The sequence below is a fragment of the Apteryx rowi genome, unplaced genomic scaffold (assembly GCF_003343035.1).
Source record: "Apteryx rowi isolate R43461 unplaced genomic scaffold, aptRow1 scaffold_799, whole genome shotgun sequence".
In the NCBI taxonomy this organism is placed as follows: Eukaryota; Metazoa; Chordata; class Aves; order Apterygiformes; family Apterygidae; genus Apteryx; species Apteryx rowi.
The window spans coordinates 277,843-294,644 of record NW_020451092.1 but is presented as its reverse complement, the minus strand read 5'-3'; the positions used below and the strand labels follow the sequence as shown (position 1 = coordinate 294,644).

At 36.9% G+C, this 16,802-nt stretch overlaps 1 protein-coding gene across 1 annotated transcript in view; it reads right to left on the bottom strand.

The window, feature by feature from the left end:
• Positions 1–1,886: 1,886 nt before the first annotated feature.
• The window catches only part of PCDH7 (protocadherin 7), a 138,310-nt gene continuing 123,394 nt past the window's right edge, over positions 1,887–16,802 (bottom strand). Inside the window, exon 2 of the mRNA XM_026088924.1 lies at positions 1,887–2,150. Coding sequence (XP_025944709.1) covers positions 1,887–2,150 — 264 coding nt within the window. The remainder of the gene's footprint in view (positions 2,151–16,802) is intronic.

Here is a 16,802-nt window from a genome sequence, read left to right as displayed (position 1 = left end):
TCGAATAATACATTTTTCTAGCTCTTTGTTTCTATCTATTCTATCTATACCATATTATTTTGAAGGCAAATTGATCTTACCAAACATAAATGACTGTCTTTCAAAAAATCAAAGTAATGTCTAAAATACATCAATTAATAGAATGCAGGGCTACTTCTTGCATTAACTTAAAAGCTTAAACAAACTGTATTTTTGATACCTCTCAAGAACTGAATTCATACAGCTCTTCATCTCCAATCACTTCAGTAAGTGTGGTTAATTTCATTGGCTACAGAATTCATAAAAAAATATGTTCAAGAGTTGCTCTGCAGTTTTTCTGAGATGGTTCATACACACTCTATATTAATGTACTTTCTGAATGTGGAAATTAATCTGTCTAGTACTCTACTACACTGCTATATGTCTAGGGGAATGAACAAATTGTTTAGCTTCATTTTCATTTAGCTTCATTTTCTTAACTACAAAATCTCACTACAAAGCAGATAATAAAATAATCATCCCAATTTAGGAATAATCTCCACAAATCTCCACTTTTCTGATAACAACAATATTACTCTCTCCCCTACTACCCACCCAGAAAAAAGAAAATATAAAAAGATACATTCATACAAACATCTGGGTATAAAATATATACACACACTTATACACACATTTTACCTAATATATCTTATTTTTAGATGGATAATACCATTTTGTTTTTGATCAATTCATATGCATGATTTGAAATAGTCATTTGCTTTTGGAATAGACATTATAAGCAAATGCAGACTGCTGTAGCTTTTCTTCAGTCATATATACTAGAATTGGCATTATCTTATCATGGAGAATAATATATTTTATTGGGTCAACATGTCTATTTCAGGAAAGACAAAAAATGAAGAACAATTATCCACTGCTGTAATCTCTGAAAAAAGCTAAACATGTACTTAGCCAAACTAATTCATTCATTCTGTACCAGAAAATACACCACCCTTCTTACATATACCCCCTTATTCCAGTTGGATTAACAAACCCATTATTTCTTTGTTTATCAGAAATTTGTACACTTTGACATACAATAATCTATTTTATTGTTTATGGGCAAATCAAAAGACAATGAAGTCAATGCCTGACTTCATCAGACTTTAGATGAAGGCCAATAAGTGGAGGGCAGTAAATCATTCAGGGTTCATGAAATACATTTCAAATTGAAAATATTTTTAAATTTTCTAAATAATTTTTGATACAAAGGAAAACAAAAATTAAGATTTAAATTACCACAATTTTGTAATTGCTGAAGAATCACTCATACAATGAACACGGATTCAGTTTTCCCCTTCTATATAAATAAACTCTGAATTTAAAGGAGATGTTATAAAAGTATTGTGCTTAATAAAATGTGGAAAAAAAGGAAATTAATGTTCCTCTTTTCTAAATAATGAAGTATTGAATTGACACTCAGTGTTATTTTGAAAACAGTTAGTGTAACATTTTGGGGAGAAAGGGAATTCTGTAGTGTGGGGATTTAAAATACTACTATCTTTTTACTGATGCTGCACATATTACATTCTGGGAAATTTCCTAAGTAGTTGTTGAACCAAAAAAGGCAGAAAAAGAAAATACATGTCCATTATAGTCCTTTATCTAAAAAGAGAACTATGAAATTTAATTAAATTACCATTTTCCCRGCCATCTACTGGAATTTTTTTTCAATGTTTTAATTATTTCCGCAGTATAGTTTTAAAATCATGCAAAGAAAAGAAAGTGCTTGTTTTATTAGGAAAGTTATGTTCCATTATTTTGTATATCTTCATTTTAACAAACTTTAAAATAAAATAATTACAATTTAAACTATTTAAGATATTTATTTATTTTTTGGACTGACCTTTCCAAAACTCTACTTAGTATCACTTGCTAGTGTGATTATGTGTGTGAATGTCGTGTTTGCCCCTACCATTTTCCATATGCTCTGCCTCACCAACACTGCCATCCGGCGTAGTCCTTTCGTAGTTGTCCTCTGGGAGTGGAAGGGCACCCAGTCTTGGCCCTGATGAACTCTTACTGCTTGGTGTTTCTGACTCCTCCAGACCGCTGTCATAGCAACTCTGCAATGACCCTTGATGTGGGTCCTGAGGCTGACTCACAACAGAAAACGTCACTCTACGAAATGGCTGCAAGAGAAAAGATTCTGAATGTCACTGAGAAGTTCGCTCTTTGAACAACTGATTCTCAAAACACGACTTAAGCAAACTAATATCTTAACATTTACTGATTAAACAATTTTGTCTAAATTAAAGCAAACAATAAGTACAGTCCTTAAAAGACTTCTGTAGGGAAAGCCTATGGATTTTTAGTGTGCGATGCAGGCCAGAACCTTCACACAGTTTTGCATTAGTCTCCTTTAAAATAACTGCATCAGCTAATAAAGATTTTTTTTGTATTTATAAATTCTGCATAGTTTCTGTTTTGCTCAATAGTAATAATTTGAATGGAGTTTATACCAGACTGCATAAAGGTACTGGACAATGTGTGCCGGTGTATGTTCAGGACTGTGTGGGCGGGCATAAATGCTCACCTGTAAACTATATTGTGGCTATTAACAACATAGCAACACACCCATAAGCTTTTTTTAAAATCAGTTCCTGTGGTTTTGGAAGCTAGTTGACATGAGAAGGGAGAGGAAAAGAAGTGTTCAGTCTCTTAGGTCTTTTGCTGTAAAATTCAGTGCCTGGAGATAGGGTGTGTTGCCAGCTGACTTAATAAAACCTTTGAAGTATTGCAAGCACAGCTGACACCACGTTTCCACTGGGACTGTACAAACATAGATTGTTACAGATTTGTATTCATTCAAAATGACAGATATTACTGTTGCTCTAAAAGTTTACAGACTGAACTCTGACATCCATGTGTATTCCAGGAAATGGGAGAGTTCTATCCTCACATTTCCAAGGACACTGAAGGCAGGCCAGGGTTCTCAGTAAAAAACTAAGGGGTTTTCCTATGATTTAAACTACACCCGAGTGAAATAATTTACTGTTAAAAAATTGCCTTTTCTTTATTTGGCTCTGACCAAGCTCTGCAACGCTAGAAAACCACAGAAAAGTATCTGATGTTCTAATAAAGAACCTACTTTTACCGGGTAGTCTTGGGCGTCCAAATACATGTATACAGCTGCATGTATATGCATGTGTGTGTGTAGATATACACATATTCGATCCAGAAAGCACCTTCTAAAACAAACACCGACAGATTCATTTTATAAGACACTATGCAGACTTTGCTATGTTTAAAACGTGAGGTCCGAGAGCACTGCCCACCTCCAGTTTCAGATGTGTTTCCAGCCCAATGTTGGAATGCAACATAGGTACACATCACCCTGCATTGGCATCTCTGGTAACTAAAGGGTGGAACCGTGTACACAGACCAGCAGGGAGGAAACTCTCTCATAATTTAAACTACAAACTTACACAAGTCCCAAAAAACAGAAGTCCACATTAGGCCTATGAGTAGAGAGTGGAGTTTCAGTTAGAATTAATATTTTTTAAAAATGTTTTGAAAATGTAAAGTAATATTCAGTGCTGATGATAAACCAGCAAGTAGGACTACATATATAACACTAAGGCCTCCTGGCAGAAGTAAATCAGAAGTTTATAAATGTGAGTGTTGTTATAAATATGAGAACATTCTAAGCTAAGTCATGGTATTCTCATGGTGAGTCTTTGACCTTTTAAGGTTTGCTTCTATTCTTTAGCTGCAAAGTGCTTTTGTACCAATTTAATTTAGAGCTATTTTATACTATATCAAGTGCAAGGAGAATAGAAGAACAAAACAAAAGAATAGAGACCACAAATAACGCCTTTCCACATTAAAAATAATTTAGAGTTGCTGCCTTTATCACTAAAGTCTGGAAATAACAGAATGTGTACAGGGGGATTAGAGCTCATATGTTAAAACCTAGATCTACAATGTACAATTTGAATAACTTTTCCCCATAGGTACTCAGCAATACCATCCCCTTTCAGGGGTATTCAGAAGGAATCAGTTTGCTGAACTGCACAAGAATTCTAAAACTTTTCCTATTGGTTTTAAACCATGAAAGGAGGATAAAGTCCTTTTGCAGTAGTTTCTCCTGCAAAATGTCTGTGAAATTTGTATTTTATTTTCACATTTCAATAAAAAATTTTGTATTGTTTTATTAATAATTTACATATACATTAATTCCCTCAGAAATAACTAAGTGAATGTGAAGAAAAGGTAAAGTGCCTTCATCTAAGATTATCTATGATTTCAGAGGTGAGTAACCAGTATTCTTTTGTAATGTCTTTTTTTTAATTATGGAAGCAGTCATTTCCCTTCAGTGTTTTCTTCTCACAACTGAACTTCTAAGTATATAGAAAGATCCCAAATGAAGACAACACTTCATATCTTGTAAACAGGCTCTGTTGTTTCCTTCTAATATGACTGTTTTCAGATCACATAAGAATACTTGCGAGTACAAGGTAAGGGTACACACGTCCCATAAAGTTCGTTATTCTCATTACACTGACAGAACTCACAGACTATTTCCACTGTCCTGGCATTGATGTTATATTCATTTCTTCATAGTACTACCATGTCAGGTGACCAGCTACCACATGTGACAACATTAAAGATGACATGTTTATATGGAAAATACAGATGCACTGTTTACTGAGTATGCCCAAGTTGCTAGCACAATCCAAATTGTACATCTATATTCAGAGAACAGCTCAAGGAACTGTCTAAAGACAGAGGAAAAGGATTTCTCTTCACCCACACTTAACTCATTTGTGCAATGCCCAGACAGATCCTAAGATCAAGTTTTTTCTACTATAAGTAGTGCTGTTGACAGAACTTTCTAGCCTGCCTTATAGAGATACATAAGAATGAAAACCTTAAAATGTTTTCATGCTTTACAATTTACACCTCGCAAGTCTGGTTCTAGTGAACTATAGCTCCTGTACTGAAGTTGAGCTGTTCTGTCGAAGGAAAGGCAGCTTTCATTACGAGAACAATTCATTGTTTAAAATACTCCATTCACTTATACTCATTCTTAGTTATCGAGTAAGACTGACATTCAAACCGAACTGAAAAATAAGGAGTAGTTGGTTACTATTTGCATATTCACTAATGATCATAGGATCATAGGGTCACAGGAAAATTAAGATTGGAAGGGACCTGAGGTCTCTAGTGCAATCTCCTATGCAAAGTTTTGTGGTCAGAGCAGGTTCCTCAAGGTATGGATCCAGTTGGGTCTTGAAAACCTCCAAGGATGGAGACTGAACAGACTTTCTGGGTAGCCTGTTCCACAACCTGACTGTCCTCATGGGAAAAGGCTTCTCCTTTGGATGCTCCATCTCCTCTCCTGTTTCATTTTATGCCCCTCATCCTCTTATCACACACCACTGTGAAAAGTCTGGCTCTGTCTTCTTGATGACCTGCCCACAGATACTCCCAAAAGCAGTCTCTTCACCAGGCTGAACAAGCCCAGCTCCCTCAGCCGCTTCTCACAGAGCAAGTGCCCCTKACTACTTTGGGGGCCCCCCACCTCAGCATGCTCCAGTTTGACAATGCCTTTCTTGTATCCGAGGACCCAAATCTAGTAGACACAGTATTCTGGAAACTGTCTCTCAAGTTCTGAAGAGATGGGCATAATCTTTCCTCTCAACCTACTGCCTGTGCTATTAGTACAGCCCAAGAGGCTGTTGGCCTTCTTGGATGCCAGGGCACACTGCTGGCTCATGCCCAGCTTGCCATCTACCAATACCCTCTGGACATTTTCAGCAAAGCTGCTCCCCAGCCAGTCAGGCCCCAGCCTGTGTTGTTGCAGGGGGTTCTTGCTTCTCAGGTGCAGGACATGGCATTTGTTGTTGAATTTCATCAAGTTCCTCTCGGCCCATTCTTCCAGCCTGTCAATATCCTTCTGAATGGCTGCTCTGCCCTCAAACGTTTTGACTGTTCCCCAAAACTGGTGTCATTGCAAACCTAATGAGCATGCATTCCATCACCTCCTCCAGGTCACTGATAAGGATGTTCAAGAGGACAGGTCCCAAGAGAGATCCCTATGGTAACTCCACTTGTTACTGGCCTCCAGGTAGAGTACACCCCCTTAACCACTACCCTCTGAGMCCAACCTTCCAACTGTTTTTTTTACACGGGTACTTGCCCATCCATCCAGGTGGTAACATCTTAGATACAAGATGCTGTCCTTAAAGACCTCACAGCTTTCCTGAGCTCCTTTGCTCCTCAGAGCTGCCTCCTCCTATATGATCCTACCTACCATTTCCTTGAATAAGCTGAAATCGACTCTCCTAAAGTCCAGGGTCTGCACACTGCTACTTGTCTTCCTCATGTCACTCAGAACCTTGAACTCCACTATTTCCTGGGCACTCCAGCCAAAGCTGCCATGGATTATCACAACCCCAATTGTTTGTGAATAGCAGRTCCAGCTGTACATCACTGCTGGTTGGCCCATTCACTACCTGTATCCAGAATTAATCCCTGACACCCTCCAGAAATCTGGTTTGCTTGTGTCCCATCATGTTGCCCTTCCAGAAGACCTCAGAGAAGTGCAAGACCTTCATGAGAATCAGGGTCTGTGATCCAGAGACTTCCCTGAGTTTTTTAAAGAAGGCTTCACCCACTTGTTCACCCTGATCAGGTGGTCTGTAACAAAATCCCACTGCAATGGGGCCTGCTTTCCAGGCTCACCTCTGTTCCTGACCCACAAATTCTCAACCTGTCCATCCTACAGAAGAGCTATATATATCTGAGCTGCTCCTTGACCTCCCTATTTCCTCTTCCTCATCTTCTCTGCCTTTCTTTCCTGAAAAGCTTGTATCTATCCATTGCAGCAAACTAGTCATGTGAGCTGTCCCACCACATCTCAGCAATTCCAATAATGTTGCAGTTCTGTGACCACGCACAGAGCTACTGTCCCTCCTGCTTATTTCCCAGGCTGCATGCGTATGTGTACGTACCTATGTGTATACACACATACACATATGTCGAGGTGGCCCATCTTCTGCCCTGTTTTATTATTCTAGAGATCTCTCTTGTACCCATCACCTTGCACTCTTTGCTATCCACCACTTGGGCCCCTGTCCACCACTTCCTTATTTGACTGTGGGTTGTAATTTCCCTCCTTGGCCATTCCTAGTTAAGAACTCTCCTCACCAGGTTGACCAGTGTTCTGGCAAAGATTCCAGGTTCTGTCAGGAGGATCTTGTCTCCCTCAGCAGTCCTCAGTCCTCAGAAAGAGGGTCCTATGGTCATATGACCAGGTGCTTGTCTTCTTTTTCCCAAGCCTTTCACTGTCAGGATTGATAAGACACCTCCTGGGCCCCCATGCCCTTCAGTCTCTCCCCTCAGAGCCATGTAGTTAGTCTTGATATGGTTGACACTTCCCCTGGCAGTACCCCTGGTCTGAGGACTGGAGAGAGAGAAGACTTGGCAGTCTCTCCATCCTGGATCTCAGCACCTAGCAAGAATAAAACCTCCCTAGAGAGCAGGTCAGGTCAGCAGATGGGACGTCCATCACCTGCAGAAGGGAGTCTTTCACTGCTAACACTTGCAATTTCCTCTTGGTGCTGGTATGTGGTTGATGCTCAGCCTCCTCAGACGGTTTCCACCCCATTGTCTGCTACCAGGGCACTGAACCTCTTCTGCAGTTACAGATCTGCAGGTGAAGGAGGAGTCTGTCTCATGCTGCAAGAAGTCACAAGCCTCCAGTGTTCCTCACCTTGGAAGTCTCTCCAATGAGCATAGTCTCTGGTTGGTCCTCCTTCTGTGCAGTCAGAGGTACAGGCTCTATGGGTGGTATGTGGGTGGAAGAAATAATACTAAAGCACTAATACTAATATATTAATACTAATACTAAATAGTATTTAGTGAAAATAGGTATATATGCTTGGAGTGGAAGAAATCTGCTTTCAATTAAAATAGCTGTGTATATACAGAATATCCATATACTTGTTTTTGACAGGAAATTTTGCTGTATTTTGCTTTAGAAAATGTTTTAATTTAAATCATGCAGCTATCTTTAAAAAGGTACAGTAAAATGTATTGTTGTGAAATCACACAGACAAGCAAGAATAACTTGTATATTCTCCCCCATATTAAACACTTAAGCATAAAAATGGCATACTAGTAGGTAAATAAATGACACATATACATTTCAGAAAAGAACTGGAATGAATTTAACATGGTATATTTGGGTGCAAGACCACCAATTCCTATAGAGTTTACTGAAATTCCATTTTAAGATGCTTACCTATTACTGAATATTGTTGCTAGCTAATGTTTATATTAAGATGTATCCTAAACTTCTATTTAGGGATCTGTCTTGACTAGAGTTCAAGATATGACACTATCACATTATAACTAATACTGACTACTCAAAAACTAATTTTTAAATCCTTGTTTAGGTCAGTACTTAGGCTGTGAACTGTTTGATGGACCAAAATTTCATGCAGTGAGATCCTGTATGCTATAATCATGTGGCAACTACCACTAAATTGTGGACTGATGAAGTTTTGCAAACTTTGTGAACCTGCCATAATTTGGGTTCATTTAGACCCTGTCCCATAGGTTATCCTGAATATCACAGAAGGTGTCAAATAAGCAATTAGCTGCAAGAGATACTGTGACAAGTTCAGAAAAGATACAAATTCAGGAAGTGATTCTCAGAATTTTGCACAGACTGCTATGTTTTCCTCTTAGCAAACTTTCAATAGGAAACATTATTAAAAACTCCATTTAAAAGGCCTCACAGATCTGATAGCTGTACAATAACCTGCTAACTCTCAGACTACCAGCAATCCACAGACCTCAGTTTAGCAAACTCTGTTTAAAAGATGCTAAGGACCTTTGGGTACGGTTTACCTATGCAGTAGTGAAAGTAATGCCCTATAACTCAGAGCTAAGCTCAGTGCAACCTAGCCTTAAAATACGAACATCCTGCTCCTTATTCAGCTTCTCCTTGGAAAGCCATACCTCCAGCTCTAACCACGGATAACTGGAGAGTACGACACTTAGGGAAAACTCAAGGGTGGGGTGCAAAGCCTGTATTTCATGATTACCACACCCCTACATATTGGTCCTACTTACAAAGTATTCCAAAATACCAATTTGGAACAACCTCTTTGAAATTTCTCATTAGGATTTAATCTGAAGAGACAAATATTACCACCCACTCCTCAAGTTCTGCTTAAAGGTTTTTAAGGTTTTATTCAATAAGGGTGATGAATCAATGCCACCTATTTTCTAGATATGATCACCTGCTTGGGGTCTTCTTGTGGAAAAGACACATTGCACCATGAACACTCTGCATCATCTGGAATTATTACAAGAACCAGAGCAATGCAACTTAAACCAGGAGTTAAAAGAAATTATCAAGGATTTAAACCTTTCTGGTCCCTTTCACATCTGCTTTTTGGGAAATCAGTTACAAGTAGATCACAAGTAGAGAATACCTGGTTATCACGTCTGCAGTTACTACAAGAACAAAAGTAATTCTATTTAAAATAAGTTTCATAAAGAAGTATCAAGGATTTGGAACTCTCTAGTTCCCTTTTCATATTCTTTTCAGGAATTAGGCCCTAGCTAGAAGGCACATAGAGAAGAAAGCAAGGCTATCTTATGGATGTCTTAAAATCCCTTGGAATGTTATTATTTATGCCATAAACTAAAATAAATTTGATAGGCCTTTAGTGAGTTATTAATAAATGAGTTTTAAAACAGATTCAGGTGCTCATCTTGCTGTTTTTCTCAAGTGCTGGTCTGAGTTAGAATTATCTGACACAAAACTAACACACATAATATTCAGTTCAGTAGAGCCAATTCAGCCCATTCTACAGAATATAAATGAGTATAATGCCAGCAAAATCCTTTCCCAAAGAATGGTGTGCATGTTAATTGTTATTCTGCAGCATTTATTATACTTCTATTGCCAGTACAGATATCAGAATTTGAACTGTATATTGCATTACTTCTGAGAACCAGATCTTCTCAGTTAAATGTACTGTAAATTTTGAATGCATCATGCCTCGTGGAATAACATCATGGGCTGTGCTTTGCTGATAAAAAGAAATAGACCTTGATGATAATATATGTTTGCTATCAACATAGTTAAGGAACACTGTAGTTTTGATAAATTTAATGGATTTTAAAAATAGACAATTTTGGATATCCATATTGTGGTTTACCATATCCTTTCTGACAAACAGAAACTATATGCAAAACCCCTTACACTTTAGACAGTATAATCTGGTTAACATAGAAATAGCCATAATAGATCTATCAGTTATAAGAGATAGTGGGGTTTTATATACTTTGAAAATTGAGACTAGAGTTTAATTATGGTACCTATTTTCTACACCCAGAAAATGATGACATCTTAGAGATAAGGTTGATGAAAACACAAACATATAGGATTGTTATAAAATGCCACTAAGAAGAAAGGCAATGATCTGTAATATATATGTAACTTATAGCAGTCCTTTAATTATTAATAACATGAGCATTTAAATGTTAAACATTCCAAAACCAGATTTAATTCTTATCAAGAAAGTTATGAGCACTGAAATGTTGATACATAATAAATGCCATTTGTAGATCAGTTGCTATGAATGCACAAACCATAAATAAGAACTTTTTTTCATGTAGCCTAAWCTTCATTTAGATGCTAGTCTGTACAATATTTGAGGTTTTAAAGGAAAACTGCATATAAATGGGAGATGCTGGAGGGAGGGAGGATGGATATCAGGATTAAGATTTCAGAAAGGTTAGCGGTAAAATGTTGGTTATCTCAAACATTTAYTGCAATGCCAGACATGAAGATATGATCCCCACGTTAACAAGGAGAAGCAGACCACCTCCTTAATGCTGTGTTTCCATTGATACAACTACATCAGTACTACTGACAAGAGAAATTTACAAGTGCTGGCAAAAYCTGGCACATACCCGTATGGGGAGGGAAGAGGGTTATGTTTGGCTGGATCCATTTCCGGTGCCCAACACTTAACACAGCTCCATCTGCTAGCACTGTGAAGTAACAGGGCAGAGCTGCTTTTACCCAGATAAACCCACTAGCTGTTCTTCTCTTTCCCAGCAAAACAGCAATCCTAAATCTTTACTAGTCCCACAGCAGACCTTAGTAGGTCTAGCCTTTACTAGGTCCACAACAAATGCCGTGTTATAGAAATGTCAAAGGTCTGATAATTCTTTCTCTCTGTAAGTGGAGATCACACGTTCTGATGTGGAATTATTCCCAATTGTATCTGATCAAAGAGATGATCAGATCATGAAGAAAAGATATTCCACCCCAAAGGTAAATCACCATTTCTGTCTTTTTTCAACTGCATTTCATGAACCAGATATTTTCTTTTTCTTTCTCCAGTAGAAAAAAAAAATCACTGCAGTGCCAAAGATAAGTATATATTACAGTCTGTACTTATTAAGCCATATTAACTTATTCTGTGGCACAGTGCCTATCCTAGCCTGCATTTACTAATTGTTCCCTATCTAAGCAAGAAAGTTAAACCACAATGCACTTTCAAATCATGGAGAACCCTAATTTCAGTGGTTGGCATCAGGGACATGCTGTGGATAGACCAGATGAGAAGGAATATATCCACATAGCTCCATGAGGCATGAACTTAACACTTTTTCTCCACTCTGAGACAGATTTTCCTTCCATTTTCTAAAATTTCCAGTTTTCCACTATATTTCTGGATACATCCCATTATTTATAGATGATATTCTTTTCTGGTTTCTGCACAAGAATTGTTATCAACTTTGTAAATACTGTTGGTTCAAATCCTGGTTTACCTGAATTATAATGGTGGGGTGGAAGAATGAATCCTTTCTATGTTTAATTGAGAGCTAGGGTTGCACTCACCAACTCTTTTTCAGCAAGTTACTGAGCACTACTGATTCAGGATACAGAGTGGTTGAACTAAAGTGTAACAGGGAAGCATTGGCAATTTTCTCTCTTTAATTACTTGGCACTTGAATAAAAATAGTACGATACTATTATTCCTTCCTGCTGTCACAACACCTATATCTCAACAGCATCTGGATTTTGAAAACATTTTAAACAACTGTATAATGTGATCCAAGAAGCAACTGAACATGTTGAAAAACAGAAAAAATAAGCCCAATCTGAGCACCATGATAAAACAACCTATACTGTTTTAAATGTTTCTACTAATTTATTTATCTTTCACTTGCACATTACCCCAAATCCTGGAAGTTCAGCAGCTACGGTTCTTTATTTTCCCTGACTGTTGTATCAGATTACTTCACACTTTGAGGACATCGGATGTTTTGGGCTATTCACCAGGATTTAAGCAGGCAAAAGATCCATGTAGCTCAGATTTTTCACAGAATCACAGGGACCTCTGGAGATCATCTAGTCCAACTCCCCTAGTCCGAGCAGGATCAGGTACAGCAGGCTGCTGAGCGCCATGCCCAGCCAGGTTTTAARTATCTCCAGGAATGGAAACTCCACAACCTCCCTGGACAACCTGTTCCAGTGTTTGATCACCCTTACAGTATTTTTTTTCTTACATTTAAACAGAATTTTCTGTATTTCAGTTTGTGCCCAAGCAGAAAAAGCACAGGTGATGAGTCAAAGCTAAATAATATTACAATTCCTGTTAGCTTCAGAGAGTCAATCAATGTCAAATTGCTTGTAAGACTAAAATAACAACTGAGATGTGTATAGCGTAGATCTGAGAAACAGGCAGAAGAGTTACATCAACTCATCACATAAATTCAAAGTGTTTCTTTAGGCACTTGAGTTTTGATAAAACATGTCATTATCCTTTTCTTTCTATTCATTCTTAATTGCTAGAAGCTTGTTGAAAGAAAACAAAATATTAATGAACAATTACTATTCTGCATGAATAGATTCAACCCACACAGTTCTTTTCCCCCTTTCAAATCACACATTTCTACTGTTCTAAGTTTCTATCATTGTACTTAATATAAAATTGGCAGGAAATTAAATTAAACAAGCATTATTTTTCAGTGAGAAGACTGAAACACCTGAGACAAGTATTACAACAGGAAGGGAAAAGAGGAGAAACATGCTGAAAAGAACAACCACCCCTTTTCTTTTAACAATTGAAAATTTCAAACAGAAGTCGAATAAAATTAAAAATATTCTGATACAACAGCTCCATACCATGCATCACCTGTGACAAACTGAGATTGGCTCAGGTATCAGATAAGAATTCTACAAGCTGTCCATCATTATTCCCTTTCTATTGCTAGTACTTTTATGAATTTGTGTTGTAACAGCAGGTAGGCTCCTGATCATGAACCAGAAGCTTATTTTGTTTGTTCTGTATAAATATTAAATAGAAAACCACTAATATATGCTTGCCTATGCCCAAGGCTAAATTTTAGATTCAATATAAAGGAAAAATATTTCATAATATACTTTACATTATGGGCATCCTTATTGTAACATTCAAATGCACATTATTCCTTTTAAGTTCAGTGCTTTTCTCAAATATCCTCTCTTCCCTGTCATCTGCATTTGTCTTTCCGATTCATAACAATGATTTCTAAGCAGCCCGAAACCCTTTTCATTCACAGAGCTATGTCCATTAGATAGATTCTTAAYAACCCTCTTCTCTGTTACAAGTAAACAAACAAAAGAGGTACCTATTATTTCCATGAATATCACCACAGAAAACAGCAGTAATATGAAAAGCATCTCTCTCTCAAAGATACATTACTCTTTTAAGATGGAATCTTCATAGCAAAATGTAACACAAACATTTATTTAAAAAAATTAAACAAGACCTACAAGGCTTTTGAACAAAGTCAATATTCCTAACATTTCACAAGGACTTTTCTTCATAGCTATTGAAAGATAACCATATAGAAACCAAAAATAAATGAGAATCTGTGGCAGACATGGTCTGTTGTACTTTCTTCTCTGCTCATAAAGATATATTTATTATAAAATTATTACTTCAGCATCTCATTGTTTGAGAATTATAAAACCAAGCACCTATGATCCTGAAGTGTTCTCTTATTCTTCGATTACAATAAAGAAATGGAAGAAGTAGCACTCTGTTTTCCCAAGAACAATTATAATGAGAAATAAGGTTTTTATCACATTTCCTCTATTTTCTGAAAAAAACTGTCCTAAATCTTTAATGTAGACTAAGCACTACTTCAGTGAATCTAGTGTTTGTCCCTAAACTCTTTACATTAGGTTCCAGTATACTTTCCAATTCTTTCTAATGATTTTCATTAAAAACTTCTGAATAATTTTTTGTCTGACAAAAATGCATTGCTAAGGTGCTGAAACAGTATTCACTTAGCTAAATGTCATTCCAGTATCTCATACTGCTCACTATTTTCATCTTCATAACAGCTAACATTTTCTTCACTTCTGAACTTTTCTGGGACCAGATGTTTTTTATTTTCTTGAGATATTTGGGAAGGCTGGTTTTCCTGGAGATTTTTGTGTATTTTTTTTTCTTTTCTTTTTCAGCCCAAATTTTCTGCCCAAAGCTAGTTAAGGAACATCAGTTCATGTAGGTAGCTAGGTCTGTTACTTCCTCCCACTTCCTCCCAGTATACAGGTATGAAATTTTTATCTTGTCTATTTGCTACAGTATTTCAGGGTCTTCTAAAGCTTCTCACTGGCTCAAATAATAGTATTCTGAAGAGAAGAAAACTACTTCATTTCCATCCTTATTCATTATTAATTATGCAATATATTAAACGCTGCTCCCATTGCTAATCAATGCAATACTACCAAATTCTTTCTGTGTTCACAACTAGCCAATCAGTTCTACTCTGCCCCCTACTCGACCTCTTTTTACTTTACTACCAGGCTGTTACCTGGCTCCACATTGTAAGATATACTCTCAGCTGCCTGTCCCGAGACTTCACCATCCTTAAAAATTATACAGCCTTAACTTTTTCCACTTCAATACATGAAGGGAAAAAAAAAAAAAAAAGAGTAATCCTATTAAAACAGGGCCGGGTCTGCTAACTTCTTCTATCATGATAGAGAGGTTTCCACTGAAAAGAGAGTTCCAAACAAATTCAGTTGTTTAGACAGATAAACGAGATGATTGTGGAATACTCTTCTCATGAACTGGTGAATTATATACTACAGTGAGTAACATGTAGACATTCACAATGTCCAAGCAGTAGTAAGCATTTTCCGTGGCTTGGAGTAATTCTCCTGTTTTTAGAAAACATCCTGCCAGTTCAAACCCCCAGAAACTTGGGTTGAGTTCCTCAGCAGAATTAAATTTGCAAAGTCACAGTTATCATTTTGCAAAGAGTATTATAAGAATCAAGCTATGACCAGTCTGAGTAGGGAAACTATTTCTCTTGAATCTGGAACATTATTCTTAAAATAATTTAAGATTCAGATAGCCTTTAACCTAGTTATCAGGCACTAAAAACCCCTGAAAGGGGAGGTCTAAGTTCAGAGGCCTGCTTCCAAAATCATTTACACAAAACTGCCCTTAGAGAAAGGAAGAGACCAGAAACACTGTCCACACACATTTTCATAGGCTACAGAATAATGATCCTTTTGTTGTCTGTAGTCCAAGTGGATTGAAGAGCGATATGATAAACACAGTGAACCTATTTAAGCATTACTGACATACACCATTTGAGGTTCTGGCACACCATTCTATTTTATGCATATTAAAAAAAAGAGATTGTTGTAGAACTACAGAATAGTGCATGATCAGTTTAAACTGTCATATTCTATATAGTATTTTAGGCAAGTAAAGTAAATCCCAATAAAACACACAGAGTATAGCAATTGGCCTCAGCACCCACTGTTTCATCCTACAGATCCATTCCTATTGTGCCATTCTACTTGCTAATGAAGACACAGCCATTTAAATGTTGCTTTCTCTATGTTTTGTTTCCTTGCACCAGTGGAGGCTTGGGCCTGGCAAGGCATCTATCTATGGAAATTCTTTTCTCCCTACAGAAGACCATTGAAATCACAGGTCCAAATAGTTAAAGTATATGTGAACCTTTCAAGCACTAATATTTAACAAAGCGCCGATGCCTTTCAGGACATAACTTCTTTTAAGTAATGAAGAATATTACTGCTGCTAAGATTGGATGAAACATTTTGAATACTTTTCTACTAGACCACAGCGTTCTATATAGGATTCATTAGACAGACTGGGAAAAAATAACCATCAATAAAGATCTGAATTATTAATAGATATATTGCATTAAAGTGGATCTCTCTGGTTCTTAAGTCTCACCTTTTGATTGACTTTAACTGCTGCCATTATTGAAAAGTTTAATTATTAATATTATTGAGAATGTTTTCTTTTTAGTGTCTGTTCACAAAAAGAGATTCTGATCCAATATGAACAGTGGGATTCATAGCATCTATGGATCAGATTCTATATGTATATAAGAAAGAAACCAGGCACTTCATGTCTAAAAGGGCAGGTATGTAGAAACAGACATAGACATAAAGATATAGGTAAATATCCTGTAGACATGACGGGTCTATATTAATCAATGAACTCTGTAGGAGATTAGGAATAAGGGTTTTTTTGTTGGCTACCCAAACTGTATCAATGACTACATATTTCCTGTTCTCAGCCAAAATCAATACTTGATAGTATTCTTATGCATCATGTAGTCCTCAATATTTCTATACTGCTCATTTGTCTAGGTTGTGCAAAATATTCTCTAAGCTTAAATACATCAAATTTTAAAGTTAATGATTTTAAAGCATTGACTTAAGGGTTGACACATTTTGTCTAACTTCACCAATTTAAAACTTA